This window comes from Sylvia atricapilla, chromosome 1, assembly GCF_009819655.1.
Source record: "Sylvia atricapilla isolate bSylAtr1 chromosome 1, bSylAtr1.pri, whole genome shotgun sequence".
Lineage (NCBI taxonomy): Eukaryota > Metazoa > Chordata > Aves > Passeriformes > Sylviidae > Sylvia > Sylvia atricapilla.
This window is the reverse complement of record NC_089140.1, coordinates 88,415,114-88,437,313: the sequence shown is the minus strand read 5'-3', so window position 1 is coordinate 88,437,313 and position 22,200 is coordinate 88,415,114. Positions and strand designations below refer to the sequence as shown.

General features: G+C 39.4%; 1 protein-coding gene across 1 annotated transcript; it reads right to left on the bottom strand.

Moving 5' to 3' along the window:
• Positions 1 to 1,111: 1,111 nt before the first annotated feature.
• SLC6A19 (solute carrier family 6 member 19) lies at positions 1,112 to 21,671 on the bottom strand. Its single transcript, XM_066327457.1, has 12 exons — positions 21,411 to 21,671; positions 13,041 to 13,181; positions 11,477 to 11,614; positions 10,370 to 10,551; positions 9,476 to 9,586; positions 8,626 to 8,738; positions 6,248 to 6,376; positions 5,339 to 5,495; positions 4,997 to 5,201; positions 4,249 to 4,408; positions 1,865 to 2,027; positions 1,112 to 1,318 (listed from the first exon to the last, which is right to left on the bottom strand). Exons 1-12 carry the CDS (start codon positions 21,610 to 21,612, stop codon positions 1,112 to 1,114), a joined length of 1,908 nt encoding a protein of 635 aa, XP_066183554.1. The 5' UTR covers positions 21,613 to 21,671.
• Between the last annotated feature and the right edge of the window lie 529 nt (positions 21,672 to 22,200).

Sequence of the window (22,200 nt, the reverse complement as noted above, 5' to 3'; positions counted from 1 at the left end):
ATGTCCAGGTTGGATGGGGCTTGGAGAAACCTGGCCAAGTGGAATGTGGCCCTGCCCATGGCAGGGGGGTTGGAACTGGATGATCCTCAAGGTCTTTTCCAACACAAACCGTTGGTTCTATGATTCCATGAAGTACACATGCAATGTCTGGCACTTAATTTAGAGGAGACCTGGGGACATGGACACTGCTCCAGGCACTCTGCCTGGGTGCTCTAACTGTGCCCCTTTCCTTTTGCAGTGGTCACATGAGGAACGGGACTCCTCACTGAGCTCCACTGGAATTCCAATAAAAAAAATTCCAATAGTTTTAAGGTAAGTGTGTGTGTGTGTGTGTACATGAATCAGTGCCACCTATACCTTGATGGCGACAGAGGACAGCAAGATTTGCACCTTTGTGTGCCTTGGATCTCCCATCAGCATGGATCCCCCAGGCAAGTGGTGCACCCCTTGCTCATGGGTGCCACAGAAGGCAGATTTTGCTGTTTCCTGAGCTGCTGTTTCCCCGTTGCAAGATTACCTCTGCTGTCATCAGCAAAAGCAGCACTGTCTCCTAGGAACTTGGAAGTTATAGACAATTTATAAAATATATAGAATTCTAAATTAATCAAGCTGTTATACTTAGAAACATTTTTATTAAATATTTAAACTTCTCTATGAAACAAATAATATTTGTGGCTTTGTGCAACACAGTGGCATGTAAAGTAAAAACAATTTAATGTGCAAGAAAGGACACTATTAAGTTACCCTTCATATTGGCCACCCAACCAGAATGATTACACATGTAAGAGTCACTTATGGCATTCCATGCACAGTGCATCCCCAAATGGAGGGGATGGAAGCCAGTTTCCAACAAGCTGGCTTCAGAAAAAGAAACAGGACGAACTATTTGGCCTGGTGTCCCAATCACTTGCAAATGTCACTATTTTGCTTCCAGGAGCCAGCCCATCAACTCTTCACAGTGCATAGCATTGTTAAACAAATGTTTACCTGGAAACAACGTATGGTTATCTTTTTATGAAAATGAAATTAACTTCAGATTCCTAAAAAAAAAAAAAATTATTTTACTTTCCTCACTGATAAAGCATCCATCCACATTTGAAAAAAAATGGTTTTACGATGAATACTTTAAGTTTCCATTAATGGAAGTCTCAGATGTAGCAATAAGGCCAGAACGATCATTTTTTTTCTGATAGTGGTTCCTGATGGCTTTGTAGATGGCAAATGTAGGGATGGCCAAACTGGGCACTCCAGCAAGGATTACAATGACAGCATACACCCAGGGGGGATATTCAATCTTCTCTGTTTTGGGGAACTCCTCCTGAAAGAGCAAACAAGCAAGTTGTAGAAAGTCATGAGGAGCAAATACCTGGGAACATGCACACACTCAATAATTCAACAGATCAAAAATGTGATGGGAACGCTGGTCGGCCATAATGGCACAACAGTTGGCCAATTCCACAGTAGCTTTCAGCTCAAAGGTTTTCAGCCTTAGCTCTTTCGGATTTATTTTTACTTAAAAATGATGCAAAGAATATGTCATGAAAGCAGTTAGAGCCAGGAAGGGAGACTGGGGCGCCTGGAACACTTCCTTTGCACAAAGGAATGTGGGAATGGGGGTTCTGGCAGGACACCAGGGCCTTATGGCCTTTTTGTGGGAAAGCTGAAATCAAAGAGTGAGGGAGGGCTGAAACATTATTAAGAGGGAAGGGAGGTTACAAAGGAGGAGAAAACAAAGCAGTCCCATTTCCATGTCTTGTGGCAAGTTTGCGAGAAAACTGTTTCAGATGAAAGATGAATATAACTGACATTGACTCTTACAATAAAGAAGAATACTTAAAATAAGTATTTTGGTTTACACACTTACATAGCTAGGGTCCCAAACACTGTAGAGCAGTTCTTGGTTGACTTTCACCACAAAATAAAAGAGAAAGATAACTAACATGATGAGAGGACTGATGACTCTCCAGGTAACCTGCCAGAAAATGTTGGGCTTGTGTCCAATCATGAATTCAATATCCTTGTTAAACCTAGAAACAAAAACAGGGAGTTCAGACTTGAAAGCTGGCCAGGATCAAAAAATGCCTGCTAATAAACAGGGAAGTCCAAACTACCCCTAACTATGGTTCCCAGGAATTTGCTAATGTCAGTTTGAGACCAGAATTGACCACATCAGGAGTTAGACCTCAGTAGTTCAAATTAAGGCACATATCATTTCAAGTCTGGAAAATTATTTTTGGAAATGTACTATCTTGAAGATGTCTGTTAGGCATATGTGAAATAGTTTCAACAGGAAAGAGTCAGTGCTGATGGATTTTCCCCAGAACATATTGCAGTATTGCTGCACAATTTTTTGATAAGTATCTCAGTCCTGCATAAATTGAAGGGACTGACACAGTATTAAAAAAGAACAAAAGCAAATAGAAATAATTTAATAATTAGATTATTTTCTAATGTTTGCCTAATTTGGATATTTACCAGTTTCCTCGGGGTGAATAATGCAACAATATTTAATTTTGCACATTATTTAAAACACCTACAATTGAGCTATTTGGATTATTCGTGGAACATGCAATGGTCAGTGAGGCAAAAATGCTTTCACAAGAAGAAACAAGCTCTCCATTGAGAGTGGTACTGTCTGCATCAGTCCTGAATCAAATTATGGCCTCTCCATATAATGCAACACCCTGTGCACACACTTCTTAAAAAATAGTTACTTTGGAAGTTTTGGGGTTCTGGTTTAGTCCTTTTGTCTGGATTTCCTGCATATCCTATGGGGATAAACCTGAGGGAACTATTCAGTTAGTCCTTCAACTATGAACAACAGACTGAATCTACTTGATCTTTCCACTAAAATCCACTAAATTTATTTTATCTTTTCATCCCTAACTTTCTGAGATCTAGGTGTCTTAAAGTGATCTGGAGCCCCATGTCCTGACCACAGCGAACGAGCAGGTGTGTCATGGATAACACACATGTTCTCCTTCAAGCAATCTTTCTAACAATGACCCTTTCTCAAAAAAAAAAAAGTCACAGAAACTCATCTGGAGAAGATAACACCACTTTTGGGCAGCCCTGAAAAAACTCTCTTCTCAGAGAGTGCTACAGTGATCTGTACTGGCCAGGAACATTAAAGTTTGGCATGAGGCTCTTTTCTGAATCACTCACACACACTGGCCCCAGTTTATGGACTCAACCCATGCTTGTGTCCTGGGAATAATTTTGCTTTGTAAGGAGTTTTGAGATCTTAAAGGGAAGGAAAAGTGATCAACATAGACTTTTCTCTCCATAACAAATTAAGATAAGCCTTCTTTCTCAAAGGTACACCATCTAATTTGCCTAACCTGATTCATGCTTCCTCAAGTAGTATAAAACATGGGAAAATGGGCCACAAGGGCATTCACCCCATTGCCAAGAGCAGCAGCTGAATCTGGCACAAGTTCAAGTAAAACCTGTGGGTGATTGAATTCTCTGTACTTTATTTCACGTTTCTTACATATTAATTATAAACATGAAGATGTTTAAACTTGATTTATTACACCTCTACAAAGTTGAGAGGATGATTGCTCACTGCTACAACTGATAAAGTCCTGGATTTATCAGCTAAGAATGTACCTCAGTAGCCTTGGATTTGCAAGCTGGTGTAAACTATTATCTGCAGCCTACCTGGAGATCTCTGTGTTGGACAATATAATTTAGCACTCTGTGTAAACACTCCTGGGATACACCTGTGTGTTAAACTTCCAGCTTGTACTTTCTTTCTGCTAATTAAATGTTTAATGCAATTATCCTGAAGAAGAATTATTGTAAATGTCACCATATTTAAAAGGCAAAAGAGCTATAGTGGCTCTTATGTAACTGTTGCAAATATCTACACTCTGATGTCTACTTTAAAAATAAATTATTTCCATTCATATCATTGCACTCCAGGGCACTTGTTGATGCCTAATATTCTCTTGCAATATCCTAAGGATGTCTTTATTTGAACTGGTTGTTAAAGAGCATTGTTTATTATAATGTATTACTAAAGTGGAAAGCTTTCATATACAAATTCTTTAAAAGCATTATTTGTTTTTGCTGAGAACTTTTTAAGAAACCTGAAACATATCAGCAACCCTAAATTACAGCTGCATCATTTAATTGATTTGTATAGCAGAAATTCCACGCACAGAGATGCAGCAAGATTGTAGCTATGCAACAATAATCACTTTATGCATTGATATCAAGTAATGGCTAAGCTTTATTTCATACCTGTCTATTCCATAAATGTAGACGACTGAAAACATCTCACAAAATGCAATTATCAGCAGGGGAATGGAGCCAGCAAAACCATCAAATAGAGTCAGCCAGTAATTACCAGAGTTCAGCACAAAAATGAAAGCTAACAAATAACACACCAAACAAATGAGACCTGTGGGGGGGAAAAAAAGAAACCAAAAACAAAACACCACACTTAGGCAAAGAAAGCAAAAGCAAAATGAGAAACAAAAGTATTTCCCCAGCAGCCATAAAGCTTAAAAAGGAACTCTTGCAGCCTGAAGGCCACCCCTTTACTTTTTAATGGCTCTCAGGAGAGGCTGGCTTCTATTTGGGTAAAACTCTCCTAACATTACACAAGTGGCAGATGTTGCAAACTAAAAGGGAGAAAGCTGAGGAGAGGAAACAGGTCCTCTTCCTTATAGCTGGTGGGATAATGTTGCTCTGAGAGAAATCCTGCCTGGGTGAAGGACTCAGGTCCTCCAACTTTTCAGTGGAGGAGACCGTGGTCATCATGAGCAGGCTGATGGGCAAGCCTAAGGGTTAAGAGCTGCCTGTGGGCTCAGAAGGAACCTCACATGAGCTGCTCCATTCAGGAACATGAGAAAATCTTTTGCAGGTTATTGGGGAGTCTTAAGACCATCCAGATCAGAAGGTAGAAGCAGGGTGGGCTGCTTTTTCAGCACACAAGCTGCTTTCTGGGGAGGGTGGGGAAGTTCCTTGTCTCTAAAAAAGCACTTACCAGTAATAACTTCCTTCGGCACTCTGGGGGGTATAATCTTGAGATCTTGTAAAGGTACAAGCACACCTTCCATATTTCCAAACATAGATGACAAACCCAAGCAGAAGAGCATGATGAAGAAGAGAATTGACCACAAAGGTGAGACAGGCATTTTGGTGATAGCTTCAGTGAAGACAATAAAGGCCAGGCCAGTTCCTTCAGCTCCCTGGGGGGGATTTAGGATCATTAACATCACACGGCACCTAAATTTACATTGGTAGTCACTAGGCTTGGCAATTAAATAGTTGCTATGCATTCCTACTGTATTTAAGGTATCAACATATGTTAGGATGTTCAACTTACATCATTCAGGAAAGTTTCCAGGTCACAGGTTTCAAACTTGAGGCTTGCAAATGTTGCTGGATCAGTCATGTTGCACAGCTTCTGCATTTGTTCAAAGTTATCTTGGGTTACGTTACCTTCTGGCAAATCAAATGCATTCATCAGGGTAAGAATATTTCTGAAAAAGTGAAATGTAAGTAATTTGAAATTATTAATTTGTAAGCATCATCAGGGTTCATTAATGTCATCAAACAAGTTATTAAGAGTACAATATCAAGATCAGATTTGACATTAGAAAGTCCAGCAAATGTGCATGTGCAATTCTCTTTCTTCCCAGGTGAATATAACACTGCCTTTCATGGCAGAGATGACTCTAAATGGATGGACAGTCTAGGAACCTGTACAAGAGTTAGGTGCCTGTCTTAGCACTGCAGACTAAACACCAGCCTCCAGACTGGGCGGCCTCTGGGGATGTCTAAGTTGTCTGCAGCTGTGAATCATGCAGTTTCACGGTTGAATGTGGAGGAAGCAGACTGGAAACCACAGAGTCTGACTGCCCTGCTAAAATGAGGCATCTCTGATGAGGCTTCAGCTTTTGAGCTCTCCAGGAGGAAACCTAAACATGGAGCTAACACAGGAACCAGGGAATATTACATTCATTCATATGTTGGCATGGAGAATAATATAAAATATAGTTGCTTCTGCAAGATTTATGTAGGAAATAAGGTGACTTAAACAATCATCCCTTCCTATGGGATTCATTCTACAAGATTCCATATTTTTATAAGTGATGAGTGATTCTGATGCCATGTGGGTCAAGACCTCCAGTTATTCAGAAATGATAAATCCATTATCATCAGGTAAACAGAGCTGCCTCAGGCAGACAAACACCTGCTTATTCTGTGGGGGGTTTTTTCCCCAATAACTCACTGGTCAAAGCAGTCATCATATCTTGCTGTGGCTCTGAATCCAATGATGGAGTAGATGACAGTTGCGGCGTAGATGGATGTGAAACCATTGATCACTGAAACGATCAGGGCATCTTTCTCACAGTTGTTGCTGCAGTTCAGAGAGAAGAAACAATGGATGTCAATCACATTCCCAAAATTAATAGTAGAACTGGCTACCAAGACTAAGAAAAAGGTAGTCTAGGATGCATAGGTACATCAGTGTACCCTCTAAAAGCACACAAGTAGTGCTGTTAGATTTAGTAAATTAAAACTTGGCACCCTAAGTAATTTAATAGCTATGGTTTTGATTTCTTTTGGGTTTTTTTTCCCCTTCAAATAATCCTGTTCATAAGGAATAATTGCCTGAGCTGTTTTCATGTTTGGCTCACAGGAAGTAAAGTATGAGGGGCAAAAGATACCCCTTCTTTTCAAGCTTGTCATGGATGTGTGCAGAAACACGTTGCCACAGGCTGAGCCTTCACTGTTGGTGTATTGTGCTGCAAGGTGAAAGATTTGGGCTTAAATTCAAATACTCAGGAAAAGTGATCAGAAGTCCACTTTTAACAGCACTCAAGTATGGTGAAATTGCAGCAGCCAAGAGCACTTGGGAACAGTTTTGTTTGACCACTGAAGAAAAGATGGCACAAAATGTTCCCAAGTTTTGGAAGAACAATGGAACATTATGCTGATAAGATGGAACGGAAAAACTCTTTGTAGAAACACCTCTGTTTTAGGCACTCCTTGCCAGTGTGCCTGTGCTAATATAAAGAATTTGAGGAGCCAGAAACAGACATTCAACCGAGGTACAAGATAAAATATCAATATAAAATTAGTTAATGGTTTTAAGAGAAGGCTGTAAAATAGTAGATATCTTATTTCTCCTGGGCAAGAGAGGGGTATTGAGATAAACTTGATGTTGTCATATTTAATTCTCTGAACATGTTCAAGAGGAGAGACAGGCCTGTCCAACCAAGACCTATCACACTGTGTCCTTTCTCCATTTGCAAATAGGCTTCTGTTGCATGTAGAGCATTGAATGGAAGTTCCTTGATGTAGTCTTGCATCAGTTTTTGCAACATAACACAAGACTCTCAATGACAGGCTTGAAAAACATTTCTTCCTTTTAGAGAAAGTAAGATGCTCAAGCTCCTTCTCATTATGAATTAGTGAATCCTTGATGGCATTGAAACTTTATTGTATTTTCTGATGTTTTTGTACTCCCAAACAATTTAGGGGCAGTCACTGAAAACTGGTCCAGCAGGTGCTGGATTGCAAGTGACCCAACACCACAGTATAACACTGTGGAATTTGTATGGAGATTTTTTTAACTTATATTCCTTGGCAGTTTAATGAGTTTGTTGAGTTTCCTCCTTAAGCCATGAATCATTGAGCACTGAACAAACATGGCCTCAACGCAACTGCCCTGTGTGTTGAAAAACCCAGAGGACACTGCTCCTTTTCCTTGTGGAAAGAAAGAAAGGTGGAAAGGTGGATGATCTCAGTTCTGACCCCATGGCTGTGGGACATTGACTTGGAGCCTAAGCAGGGTTTGACACCTCACACTGAGACTTGCAGGTGCCAAAAATTCCAGGTGATCTTTTCAAAAACACCTGAAATCAAGAATGGTGGCAAGCAACTTCCTCAGTGACTGAAATGCTGCTGTGGTGCAATTGAACCCAAGCCAAAATTGAAACACAGATTTCTGAATGCATGACCACATATCCAAGACTTAATTCAGAGATGTTCATCAAAAATATTAGGTTTAGTGAATGCCACACAGTTTTCTTTCAAGAGTGCTGAAGGAATGGCAGGCACCATGAGGCATTGGTGGTTGCTCCAATATTTTATACGAGGGGCAGTATTGATATAGCACTATATCATAAATTGCAGGCTGGGTCAGTCCCCGGGTTATGGGATTTCTTGCTCCCTGGTGCCACAGCACACATATAAGGGAATTAATCTAAATTTCAAGGTTAGGTATATTGCTTAATCTCAAAGGTAAAGTTTTAAACTGTGTTCTGTGAATTGATTTGAAATATGTGCTTTACCACCTGCTCTGAGACCAAAGGCATCACCATGCACCGAGCACTCCCACAGAGGAAGCTCCTGCTCACCAGCTGGTGGTGGGCAGCCAGACCCCTTCTTCCCATCCTGATCACCACATTTTCTCTAGGAAGTCAGCCAGAACAGGGACCTGAAACCTTGGTCTGGGAGAGCTGGGAGCAGTCAGAGGAGATGCGCCTTACAGGTCTGAGGGGAGGCTGTCCCAGTCCCGAGTAGCATAATAACAGGGCAAAATAGAGATGTTTCATTTGAAAGAATGAAATATACAATATTTGGGTTTTGTCAGCTACTTACTGAACAGAGTTGTAACTGGAGAATGAAATGAGGCCTCCAAAGGCCAGGGAGAAGGAGTAAAACACCTGAGCTCCTGCATCCAGCCACGTCACTGGGTTTGCCAGCTCAGTAACCTGAGGCATCAGACACGCAGGTTTAAGCACACCCAACATTGTTATTTCGACTGAGTATGAGTGATTTAAAACAACAATTAAAACAAGAACATTAACCATGCAAAACTCACTGTTCTTGAAGAATTTCGAGAAATAGGTCAATATTTTTGTCAAGCTTACTTTTTTTTTACTGAAAGAAAACCTATCTGAAGTTTATATGTAAATGTTTCAAAAATTGATTTAAAAAAACCTGACAGCTGCCATGCCTGTTTTCAGAAAAGAAGTTTATTACTTAGTATTGATAATTCTCATTCAGAGATTTGCTTATGGAAAGTGATCCCTCTTTTAATTTTGTTTAAATAGTTATATATTTAACCATTTTCTTAGGCTTTTTGCTCATATGGCAATTGTGTGGGTTCTACTCCCAAATGCATGATTTATGCTTTAAATTTAGGCTAGTTCTTAGGCAGAACACAGGAAAATAAATCAAGCCAAATAAATGACAACCCCACTTCTCTGTGATGACCATTCAATTGTTATAACAGATTTTAAAGAAGGATGGAGAAAGAGAAAATATTTGTCTATATGTACACTTGTTATATCCAATGCAGAGGATTCACCTCAAGAATCAAAGTTTTTAAAGTGTCTGAGGAATAGTTACAAAAACACCAGTGAGGAGGACTAATTTTCAATCAGTTGTTAATTACAGAGAGAATGACCCCATATTTCACTGAGCAGTGACCCAGGCAGTTACTCACATTAGGGGTGAAGAGATACACAATTCCATTGGTTGATCCTTTCAGTGTCAACCCACGGATCAGGAAAATGGTAAGCACCACGTATGGGAGAGTTGATGTCACATACACAGCCTGCACCAAAAAATAATGTCAATAGACCACTCAAATAAAACAAAACACTTGAATAAAAAATAATAATAAAAAAAAGTAAGTGAAGAAAATAGAGAAATAATCAAGATATGGTGAATTGGTAAATAACAATTATGGCAAGTTTCAAGTGAGTCACAATTAGCATACTACAGTAATAAATGTTCAATGAAATAGTATTTGTGGTACATTTTGATAATAAACATTTTTTTTAGCAATAGTAGTCTATTTAAGAGAAATTGTCATTGTTGAAATTCAACTCAGATCATTCAAAATCAGCATCAGAAATAATCTACACCCTGAGAACAGATTGATGCAAGGATGGACTCTCACAGCTTTGCTGGGCAGAAGAATGTCGGTCACTCTTTCACAGAGATAATATTTAGGACTTGCACAAACCTACATAAATCTGTATAGGTATGTTTTGAAGAGAATAACCATAATACAAAGAGAGCCCCTTGATCTTTCATTAAAGATTAATATTAGTGATAAAGTGATGGTACCTAAAAACGTGTTACTAGGACCTGTAAGGAGAAGGAAGACTCACAAAAACTTGGTCAGAAAAATCTCCACATAAATCAAATCAAGTCAGATTCCATTTAATTCACCTTTATTCTTCAAAAAGCAGCCCCAGTAATGACACAAAATTTTGGACATGCTTTCACACAAAAACCAGACAGCTTCTACAGCATTATTAATTCTGTATAAATAAAGGATCACAACAGCATGATTAATATAATCTCACAAAAAGTCCCCAAAAGAGAGTACCTTTCCTGTTGTTTCAATGCCTCTGATTGTGCACACATACAGCACACCCCATGCACAGGTTAGACACAGCAAAAGCCACCACTGGATACTGCCGGACTCCTCAATGGAAGTGGAGATGTTCAGTGTTTCTCTGTACCAGAAGTAATCTACAGGAGAGCTCTTGGCACACTCTTCTACGTAACCTGTAACCACAAAATGGTTGTAATTCTGTATGTCTTCTTTTTACCTGGGAAAAAAGAAGCTGAATAATAAACATCAGTGTTTTAAATTGTTCCACTTAACGCCAATGGATTCGTTGTTGGCAGATTTTCAGATTTTTGGAGGCTAGTTTCATGGCAAAATGAGAGATTTAAAAGACAGCTGTTTAACAGGTATTTTAATACAGTGGCTTTTCCTCTCCCACACCTCCTTCAGCAATACTTTGTCCTCTGTTTTCTGTGGCATCATTCAAGGTCTTGTCAGCTCACGTTGAACCCTCAGCTCCCTGCACTGCGCTGGCCTGTGCAATATTCTGCCCTGGCCTCCCCTTACATGAGGCTCTCCATGCATATCCTGGGAGGAGAGGAGCAGAGCACTCTGAACAGCTCTTCACAGACCCAGCAGAAAAACTTGCTTTATACAGGGTCATGTAGGGCTGACTATGGGAAACAAAGCTGCTGTCACCAAGCGGTCTCCAAAGAGCTGTAGACTTGTCATATTGAGAGATACAGGTGTTTCAAATGGATTCTGCTTTTTTTTTTTTTTTTTAATTTTTCAGTGTGCTAATGGAGGGCTGTTGGTGAAGAGATGGGTGAAACACATTGCATCAATCTGGAAAATGTTAATGTTTATACTAGATCTGCAATTAGTGAATATTCTATGTATGAGCACGTCTATCAAAATCAACCATGAAGTTTCATATAAAAAGCCAAAATTTGTCTCAAATATTAAGTGCTGGCCATGTTTTATTTAATGTGAATTTGTAAAAAACACAAGTATCAAATATTGCAATGTGCCTGACAGGACTGCAATGCCTTACTGCTATTTCACAAAAAGGCTCATCTAGGGAAATTGTTAGAAACAGAAATCTGTGCTGTGCAACAAAATACAGTATTTTATAAAACATACCTGTTCTGTTTTCATTGAGAGGACAGTTATTCCAAGGCAGGGGCTCTTGGAAGGAGTTGAAGAAATACCACATCACACAGGCAATAATAGTATTATAATATAAGCCCACCAGAAAAGATACACACATTGATGCTATGCCTGAAAAAAATAAAGGAGAACACTGCGTAAATTGCAGCACTCTTGTCTTCAAGATGTATCAAAGCACATGGTATCAAATTCAACCTTTCCTTTCTCCCCTGCTACATTTTGGATGTAGGTTTATCACTGTGAATTTGTTGCCTAAAGATTGGACAGGTGAGTCCTACATAGAGTTACATCCTAAAACCTCTCTGAGACTGAAGGTGACGCCCACTTAGGAGCCAACTTTATGAGTGGACTAACTCCCTACAGACGCCACACAATCTGGTTCACAGCATTGCCAGCTCATATCCAGGGAGTTTGGGATGCTGGACCCATGTAAAGCTCAACTGACTTGGGATTTTGATTAAATGAGACTGAAATATTTCCTGCTTCCACAATGTCCCTGCAAAGGTCAGTAGAGGTGTTGTTGTATAGGATGGATGGCTGCCAGGAGGCACAGTCTGTGACCAGGTACAGAATTCACACTGGTATCTGTCCTCCCCTGCCTGTTCCCAAGTAACCAACCTCTGATGACTTCTCTGGCAGACAGTAAATGCTAATCATTAGCTCCTGAGAGCTCTGAGGTTCTAAAGAATCTTGAAAAATTCCAGATGCAATGAACAATTATCTTTGGTAACTGATTTACAAATGCAGTGGATGCCAAAGCAGTCCTGTTTCCTCCCTTTCAATTGTGTGGTTGAGGTTGGAAAGGATCTCTGGAGGTCACCTGGTCTAACCTCCTGCTCAAAGCTGGTTGCCCAGGACCATGTCCAGGCAGACTTTGAGTATCTCTGAGGCTGGACACTCCCCAACCTCCCTGGGCAGCCTGAGTTCAGCCTGACCAAATTTCCTGATGTTCAGAGGCACTTCCTGTGCTTCCTGTGTAATGAGGCAGCTATGGAGATTTTTCTGTTGTGTGCATAATGCCGCTTTTACTACATTTTCCAACGGACTGTTTGAATTCTCAGAAGTTTGGTACAGAGGTGAAGAACCATTTTCTTCAAAATACTGTTTCTATGGCTTTGGAATGGTAACTCTCAGGTGCAAAAAAGTAAAATTAGGTGGAGCTGAGGTCTATCAGATAAAGATTCAACTAATATTTATCCACAGAACAGTTATGGAACAATTTTTGGCACACCTAGAGATTTATCCTTGTGGTAAAAACAGCCAGTATGGATAATACAGAAAACACCTCTGAGGCCTGAAATTGGTCTCAGGTTAGAGAAACGTTTTAACAGAGCCCATGGTACTTGGGAATGTGAACACAAAATTGTCATTGGGCTTGATCATTATTAGTTTGACCTATCAATGGAGAGTTAGGAAGAGGGGAAAACTAATACATCTTGAAATCTCTTATGACACACCAGAATAAAACCCGGAAGACTTGTTTTTTTAGATCATAAATTCAGAGACTTGTGCTTTTTCAGATCGCTTTTTGACTTACCAACTCCCTTCAGGGTAGGGTGGATAGCGCTCCATACACCCACACTGCCTTTCCTCAGCCTTTGACCAATGGCAAACTCAAGATGAAGCAGGGGGATACCCTCCAGGACTAGCAAAATCAGGAAAGGGATCATGAAGGCTCCTGAAATGAATAAGAAAAATAACAATTCCAATCAGTGGAAAAAAAAAAACCAAAAAAAAAAACCAAAAAAATACATTAGATTTGTGGGACATTGACATGAAAAACAACCTGTAAGCATCTTTGTGGAAACCCTTCCCTGCTTTCTGAGCAATGCTTTTCCTGATTGCCCAGGCAGGACACTCAATTACATATGTAGTTTCAGGTAGGAATTCTTATCCTTCTCAAGTGACACAAAAGCAGAAATTATACACTGTCAAGGTCAAAATTTGAAAGAACCACCTTTCTGTTGCAAGTGGAGAAAAGGTAGCTACTTTCCTGGAATGACTTCCCACTTCTTTTTTTCTGCAAAAGATTATAGTTTTATAGCTGTGACTCATGAAAAGTATATGAAATAGTTGAATGAACTAAGCAAAGTACCTCTAAATATTACGCAGAAGCTTGGGGCTGTCTGCCTGAAACAACAATAAATTCTTGGCCTCTGCATTCAACAACTTTCATGTTTGATAAGAAGAGATTTGAAGTACAGGTTTCAAGCCCTGTTAATCATGATAAGGTTGATTAGTATAGTACAAGTATTCTTAATTAATTTTTTCCTGAACAAGGCGTACCTTGCATATGGGAGGTAACACAGAATACCACAATGGACTATGAAAATGCAGAGTCAAATGCTTGAATATTGCTGCATATTAGAATTATGGTTATCTGTCATCACAAAATGGCCCTAACTTCCTAATCTAAATAGGAGCAAGTAATCTGAATGCAATGAAAAGAATGCAGACCAGAAAGTTAAGGGTGCAGTTCAGGGCATCTACTGACCTTTTTCCTCATGTGTGCAATGAAAATCAGATAGCCAGTGAAAGAGGGAATCTGAAGAATGAAAACCATTCCAGAAAGTGAAATTCAATTCCTGGGGATTCCAAGCTATCAAGAAAGCTGACAAGCTGACAAGCTCACAGCACACATTTTAAATTTTTTTCCTTTCTACTTTTTTGTGTCTGTGCAAGGATGGCCAGGGAACCCCTTTATCTGACTGCTCTGTTGTAGATACATTATGCTTAAAGACTTCTTCTACAGCATCTTAATAAAAGTGCCTCTGTAAGCATCTGGAGGAAATCCCCTGAGGGTGATAGAAAACTCTTGCCACGTCCACCATAGAAGATGGTTCAACTCTGAGAGTCCTGCAGCAAATTTTACACCGTGTGCTGTCAACAGGGAGAGCTGTGATGTTGGACTGTGCTGCTGCTGAATCTCCCTGTCTTAGAGGGAAAGCCATGTCTGCCCAGACTGGTAGAACTCTGCGAGTGGAGGTGAACTGTACACATAAGATTAGTAAGAAATAATGGAGCCTAAATCAGAATATCAGTCTGCCTGCTGTCTGATGAAAGCAAAAGGTTCACACTACCTTTGAATGCTTTCTAAAGCTGCACAGGAAAGAGCCTGATCTTGTCCCTGTTGTGCCAATAGAGATGGTAGCTATCAAAAAAAATATTTTTCCTTAATAGATATGATAAGGAGCAATTGGTCATAGCTTGAAAAGACTGTAAATGTTGTACATTTCCATATTCAATAAGATCTTTGACCAGGGAGATAATTTCTAATCAAGTCCTCAAGTGATCTTACTGTGACCTTACAAAAAAAGGTGATGTGTCACCATCAGGATCCCATTAGCTCAACTGCCAGTCCATGCTTAAATTTCAAGGCATGATCTAAAATCACTGCAGGCTGAGTCTCAAAGGGTGACACAGACTTATCCTCAGTGCAAATGGGAAGAGTTTGGATCAGCCAGCTGTACAGATCCGTCTTCTGGACTTAACTGTTAGCATTGCTCAAGAAGGACTTTACCAGAGAGAACTGAGAGTGTGGTATAGCAGAAACTTATTTGGCATCCAAAAGAGCAGGTAACAAGAAAAGATTCAGATGAGGCATCCATACAAACTCTGCAGGGTCAGGTCAGACTTTTATGGTGTGTCTTGGGCTTGAAACAGAAAGAATACTCGGGAATTTAAAACTGCTAGTAAAAACACAATGATTGTGCCCTTCTTCGGTCTTACCCTGATAAGACCTTGTGGACAGAGTGTGACATGAGGGAAACTGAGTCAGGCTGATATGAGGCTGGAGCACAGGGCATATTTATGGCTGCTTGTACTTCCCTGCACTGGTAACTCTTGTCTTTGTGAAAGACCAGAGACTATGTGTGTGGAGGATTTCCCACTGACCCTCCCATCAGGAGAGGAAGGATAAGTTCCCTCCCATTAAGAAAGGAAGACATCGGGGTGTAAGAGGATGGAATGCAACAATGAGAGTGCCCTCATTGCACACACTGAAAAAATCTTGTTTACTATGAAAGCAAAAGTAGAACAGTTACAAGAAGTGTTATTCATAGAAAGAGGGTGGAGAGTCAGCAGGGAACTATTTGAAGCCGAATTTGCATGCACTGCATGTCAAATCAGCTGAGTAAGGGCCCTTAGGTGCACACCACTGCATGTTCCAGCACAGCTAAGGAAGTCCATAAAGAAAAAAATGGGGCAAGCCTTTAGAAACTGAAAGAACAGACAGTCAGTTCCCTGCAGTGACTGAGTCTGACACAGTTTCCATGAGGCCCAGAACCTCTGCCAACATGGGCAAAACCTTTGCACTGTCAACAGTGATGCCAGGCACAGGTGGATGAGGAGTCCATTGCCATTTCTGGCTTAGCTGCCTTTTAGCTGCCAGTCAACAAAGCACGGAGAGATGTAACATGCCCTGTTACATCTGACAGTACTTGCTCCTGCAGTCAATAAATTCATAGAAGTTCCTGGAGCAGTGGGAAACAGAGGAAAGAACCTTGTTTTGGAAGAGATCCTAGGTCCTCAAAAACTGGAATAAGCCCTATATGTTTCACAGGTTTGTGATATGAAAACACACAGTCAGAAAGACGTAAGTCAGGCACTGCCTGCTTTAGCACTGACACTGTTTGTAACAACATCTCAACTAAGACCACAATGCTAAATCTGAATTTGCAACTAGGAGAGTTCACTGTCCTCAAAACTAGGGTGGATCATGATAGTTCACTCTTTCCAGGCATTACAAAAAAGCAGCTTTTCTCCAAAGTGACACAGCACCAGCCTGAGGTTCCTAGATCTGTCACAGAGCTGCTCCCCACTAATGCAAGGCTGTTTTTGCAAGGACTAATGGTCTCCTGAGAAGGGGATGTAGCTCAGATGTGAGAAGTGAGGAAGAAAATAAATGAGATGCTCTTCTTCTTGGAGATAATCCTTTTCCTGAAGGGATAGACTGACACAGAAGAAAGAGAGGAATAGTCAGCAAAGTTGAAATTTAAGCAAATTCTACAAATAACAAAACATAGTGGATCCTTCAGTCTTTGACTAACAAAAAGTACATCTCAGTTTTTCTTCAGTTTTTCAGCTTTCCTCTGAAACATTTTCAGTTGGTCAGTCTACATTTTTACAGTAGTAACTAGGTTTTAATGCAAGCAAGACGAACCACGCTGATTTTAAAAACTGATAATTTTTAGTAAGAAGGTTTTTGTGTGTGGATAAATGACATGCTCTATATAAGTCTGAGAATACCATGTCTGTACAGCTACCTTTGGCAACTGGCTTCAATAAAAATATCTTTTCTGGCACACTAATCACTTTTCTGTGATTACTCATTCATCCTGATGTGTGGCACATGCAACAAAGGACTCAGCATTTTGAACAGCATTTTGTGTATTTGAAACTACCAATATTTATCTGTAGGAATATTGCTATATTTTCAAGAGAAAAAAAATTATAGCTCTCAATTATATATATGACACTTCTTTTCTCTTTCTTGGGTTCTTTGGTTTCTAGGGTTCAATTCTAGCAGCCAGCTCAGAAATCCATCACTGCTGCAGTTTCCCTTTCTCTCAATTTCTCCCCAGCCTTTCTGAAAGAAGCTGTAATGGAAAAGTAATTTGACTTTTCAAAGCTGCCATATAAAACCATAGAGTCATTAGGATTGGAAAAGACCTCTAAGATCATGGAGTCCAATCACTAACCACAGTGCTCACCACTACACCCTGTCCCCAGGTGCCACACACACATGTCTTTAGAACACTTCCAGGTTCACATGGGACGCAAAAAAAATAAACAAATACTTTTTAAGCTGCCACAATTTTATGATCCTAATGATCATAATAATAAATGAATAATAAATAAATGAACCAATGATCTGAAAATCGACACTGTATACACAAACTGTATACACAAACAATGATTGATACTCTCGTCTCAAAACCTTACAACTGAGACAATAGATTCTCGACCTATTTCAATACGGTGTTTCAAAACAAATAATATTTGGTATTAACATCTGTATTGCAGCTATTCGCTCTCTAATCAAAGAGCTTCTGATGTCAAATTGAAAAAAAATCATTATTGCTTGCACATAGCTCCTCACAAAGGGAAGGCAGGCAGACTTCAGATGGAGATGTTTTACTATACCAACATATCCTTTGACGTCAACTGTTATTTCATCAACTGCTAATGAGGAATTACTGATGTCATTACTGTCCCTTCTTTCAGTGTGGCATGCACAGAAATAAAAAAGTTCTCCCTCATGCAGTGGCAAGGTTTCCATATGCGAGCTGTAGAGCTAGAGACTTTTTTTAAAATCAATGGTTTAAACATTAAATATGCATCCTCTTTTTTATAATGGTCATCAGGGATAAAATGAAAACGTTTATCAGCTGAATAAATGACATATTGCTCAATAAAGATTAAATAAAAGCTATGAGCAATGTCAGAGACAGCTATCATATGAAGGGAAATTTCAATCTCATTAAGCTGGTGAAATCACTGAGGCAAACACCACACCTTTTACACTGTGTGCATATTGAACTATATTTTGCCTTTGGTAATGATGGATTTGATAATATTTAAGACATTAAAGGATAAAAATGTTCTTTGCTCTACTAAATTTCACTGGAGTAAATATTGCATTTTAAAAAATACAAGCTCATTATGATAACAAAAGTAAGTAAATTATGTAACCACCCTTTTTTTTTTTTTTGTATATTTGGGTATCTCAGTGTGAAAACACTATCACAGTGTTGTGCTTAGGAAGAAGCAGCTTTTAAATAATTCCAGATTTAAGTTCAAACTCTGAAAATAAACATTACTTATAAACTCAGTGTTCCTAACTACTTTCACTGCAGACAGTTTACAGAGAAAAAAATCCATCTCTTTTTGAAGTCCAAGTACCACACAAGGGCAAGTGTTATAGTTTACTGTAGTCCATTTATGTTTCATAAGGGATGTAACATGTACAAATGCTGGTTCACAAAGTAGGTGGACATCCAGCCTCATTCAGGAGTGTCCTTGACTGAAATACTCTCCACACCATTGCTACCAGACCTCACCCACGTAAAATGATCCAAACATTTTCAAAAGAAAGAAGTTAAGACAAAACCAATCCTTAGAAATTGGAAAAAAATTTTCAGGAGACAGCCTATGTAACCTTGATCCTGCACATACCTAATAACTGTGGTAATACAGGACATTTTCACCTCCACTGCAGATATTTCCTGCACAGCAAATAGCTGGTTCGTTGTTGTTTTTTGGTTTTGTTTTTTTTTTTAAACCTCTTAATGCACAACCATAACACACCATCACATCCAATGTGAGCTTTAGGACTCTAAAATAATCACTTCAGGAACAATCCAAGGAGGAACATAATCCCTGTTTCCAGTGGGAGAGCAGAACAGGGATTCCTGCTGCTCTGCACCCAGCATTCAGTAAGACATATCTTGAAGACACAAAGTATGAGCACAAACCACATCCAAGGTAAAGGCACTTGAACTACTGGGGCAGAAGGGAGTTCCCTCAGTGAACTCATGTTTGCTTTCTAGTGGATAATTTGGAAAAAGGTGCATAATGTTACAGTTTTACCATACTCTGTTATAGAGGCCCATCTGTGCCGCTGAGTGGACCACACAAACGCAAAGATAAATGAAGCATCTTGGCCACCATGTTGAGGGGCAAAGACTAAGGCAAAACTTGCCCAAAACTTTTAGTAAATACACTTTTCCAACAGGATATAAGCAAAACTGGATAGAGGGAGCACAGCTGAGGTAGGATGTCATATGCAAGAACTACCACAAACATCCTATTCTGGAGTGGTTTTATGGTGTCAGGGAGTTTCCTTCAGCAATCTGACAGCTGCAATCCAAGATGTTGCAGTGCTGCCTCTGTTGGGTGCTCAGTATGCTGCAATCACTGCTGAATGGGAATTAGACATGCAGGAGCCAGAAAAATCTTATGAGGCAGAAATTGTCTCAACACCAAAATATCTTCAGAAATAAGAGCTTTGAGGCCTGTTTTTACAATACAAATAATCACATGTCCAAGTTCAAAGGCATCCATCCAAAAAGCAGGCAGTCTTTCTTTTTTCTTCTTTTTTTTTTTTTTTTTCTGATTTAAGGGAGAAGTTTGAGAACAGAGACAGTTATGGGAGAAGGACAGGGGTGGCAAGAATTGAATTTAGACCTGCCATGAGAGGCTGAGGTGCACTGTACAGCAAAGGAGGAGGAGGTGGGATTGTACAATAGCTCTCCATCCTCATGTGTGATGAAATTAGGGAACCCTTTCTAAGAGGTCACAGGAATGCATCACTTGTGTTTATTGATATGAGTCACAGCATTTGGTGCTATGCAGAAGAATATTAGAGAAAAGAGCAAGTCTAGCTAGAAGGACACATATCTGTGTATTAGCTTATAATTCCTTTGCTATATGCTCTCTTTCAAATTCTGCCTAAAATTTGACTGAGAGAATCCCAGGGAAAAAAGAAACCAGAGTTAACTGTGTCAGTGTTCCTGACAGTGTTACCTGAGAAAGGACAAGTTGCAGGATGATAAGAAAGAAAATTAATTGCTGCCAGAGGGCTGACACACACACAAGCAATTAATAAATCTTCACCGACATGAGTGACAAAACCATGATCTTTGTATTTGTTGGGTTCTTGCTTTTCAGCTGCATTTCACATGACTAGGACACAAGGGAGAGAAAGAGCAAAAAGCAGGGAAGTGTCTATAAATCCACCCTGGAAAACAGGGCATGTCAACTTTCTAAAACGAAGTTTAAAAACTTGAGAAGCCAATGAGTGCCATCAGTTTTGGAGATATACATCTACTTTTTTCAAATTAAAATTGTCAAATATAGAAAAGGGCTTCTGGTTGTGTGTGTGTGCTATAACTTTTTTGCTACAAAAAACTGACTGTGCTACAAACGACCTCCAGTTTGCACTGCAAAGTCTAAATATTAGCCCATGTTAGAGAAATCTTAATGATAAAAGCATCTCTTCTTGCAACTGAGCCACCTGTTGTTCCTGAGTCTGTGTGAACAACTCCCCACAGAGCCCTCATTTGTCCTTACTCTAACTAGGAGGAGCAAGTTTTAAATCTCACTATGTACGTGTAAAAGAATATTACTTTGAAATACTGTTTCTTAAGCCAATTTTTTTCTTTCAAGACCAAGCATTATAAAGTAACAAATATGTTTTATACATATCCAAGAATGAAACATGAACAACAGCAGACAAAAAGGTCTGTAAGAAAATTAAAATGATGTTGTCATATAATATTAAGCAATGTTTCAGCTCAAAATTATTTTCAAAACAAACAGCAAAAGAAATCAAAATTTTTAACGTGGTGATTCAGCCCAATAAATTCTACAATAAATAATATACACTTGGATTTTAAATTACTTACTAACACCAACTGCTAAACGAATATCTCAATGTTAACTTCATTCATGCTGTTAATCCTAGCACAAATTACACAAACACTGACTCTACAGGTGATACATGGATCAGTCCAATCCAAATGAAAAACCTATTATAAAAAGATCATTTGGTATCATGATCACAATCATAGTCAAGTAGTTTATTAATATTTTAAATACACACTATATATATGTGTGTATGTATGTATGTAAAGCAACACTGGGTTTAGATGTAGCAAATAAACTATGTACATGACAGTGGAGGACTCACTTGTTCAGTCCTGAAATAAAAACAGATCCTTCCTTTTCTTCCATCACTAATGTAACTTCAGTGGGTGATTACAACCTGTCAAATTACTTTCTCTGTTATACATCACTCTTCTCACAGAACCTGAACAGTTCTAAACATATTCCATTATTTGCTTACCAAAAGAGAGATCAAATCTGGTTTATACCCCAAGTTAGTTAAGATGTATTAAAGACATACCTCCTCCATGGCTCTGACAGAGATACGGGAACCTCCAGACATTTCCTAAGCCCACACAAAACCCTACACAGGTCAGCATATACTGTGCCTTGTTGTCCCATTTTGGTCTGGAATCTGCCTCTTCTTTCTCAATGACCTCAAGTTCAGCATGGGAAGGTATCCTGTCCTCCAGGCCAGGATTAGGCAGCTTCAGCTTTACCATGATTTAAATTTCCTGCCTTAAAGTGCTGCCAGTGAGGGATAAGGAGAAGGGCAGCTTGTCAGAACCCTGCTCAAAAAGAGACCATCTCTTTGCTGCCTTCAGCTATATATACTGAACCTTTAGCACTGGACTTGTAAGTGCAGGCTTGTGGTAAAAAGAAGCGTCAGCAAATCATTCGATTGACCAAGTCAGCTCTGACACTTATTAATGCTTTATCTGCCAAGGTTTTACAGAACACTCTGTTCATCCAGTAAAATACATTGATTTCAGCTAATGTAATTCAGGAGATAATTTGGCTATAAACCCTAATCACCTATAAGGATACGTAACACCCCTTGCCACTCCCCTGTTTAAACTCACTTAAATACAAATACAGCCCTAGCAAATGAGGAATAGTAGGATTCCACTGGCCTCAGACTAAATATAGAGATTTCATATCATTTTTTTATCAGGAAGATAAAATGATTGTGACTCACCATCACGTTCAGTTTCCAATTGTGTATGCTTACAAAACTGCATGTGTCATAATAAATGTTTCTCTGTAATAGATTGCACTCTAGTAAATGTTCTGACCAAAAGGATGGACAA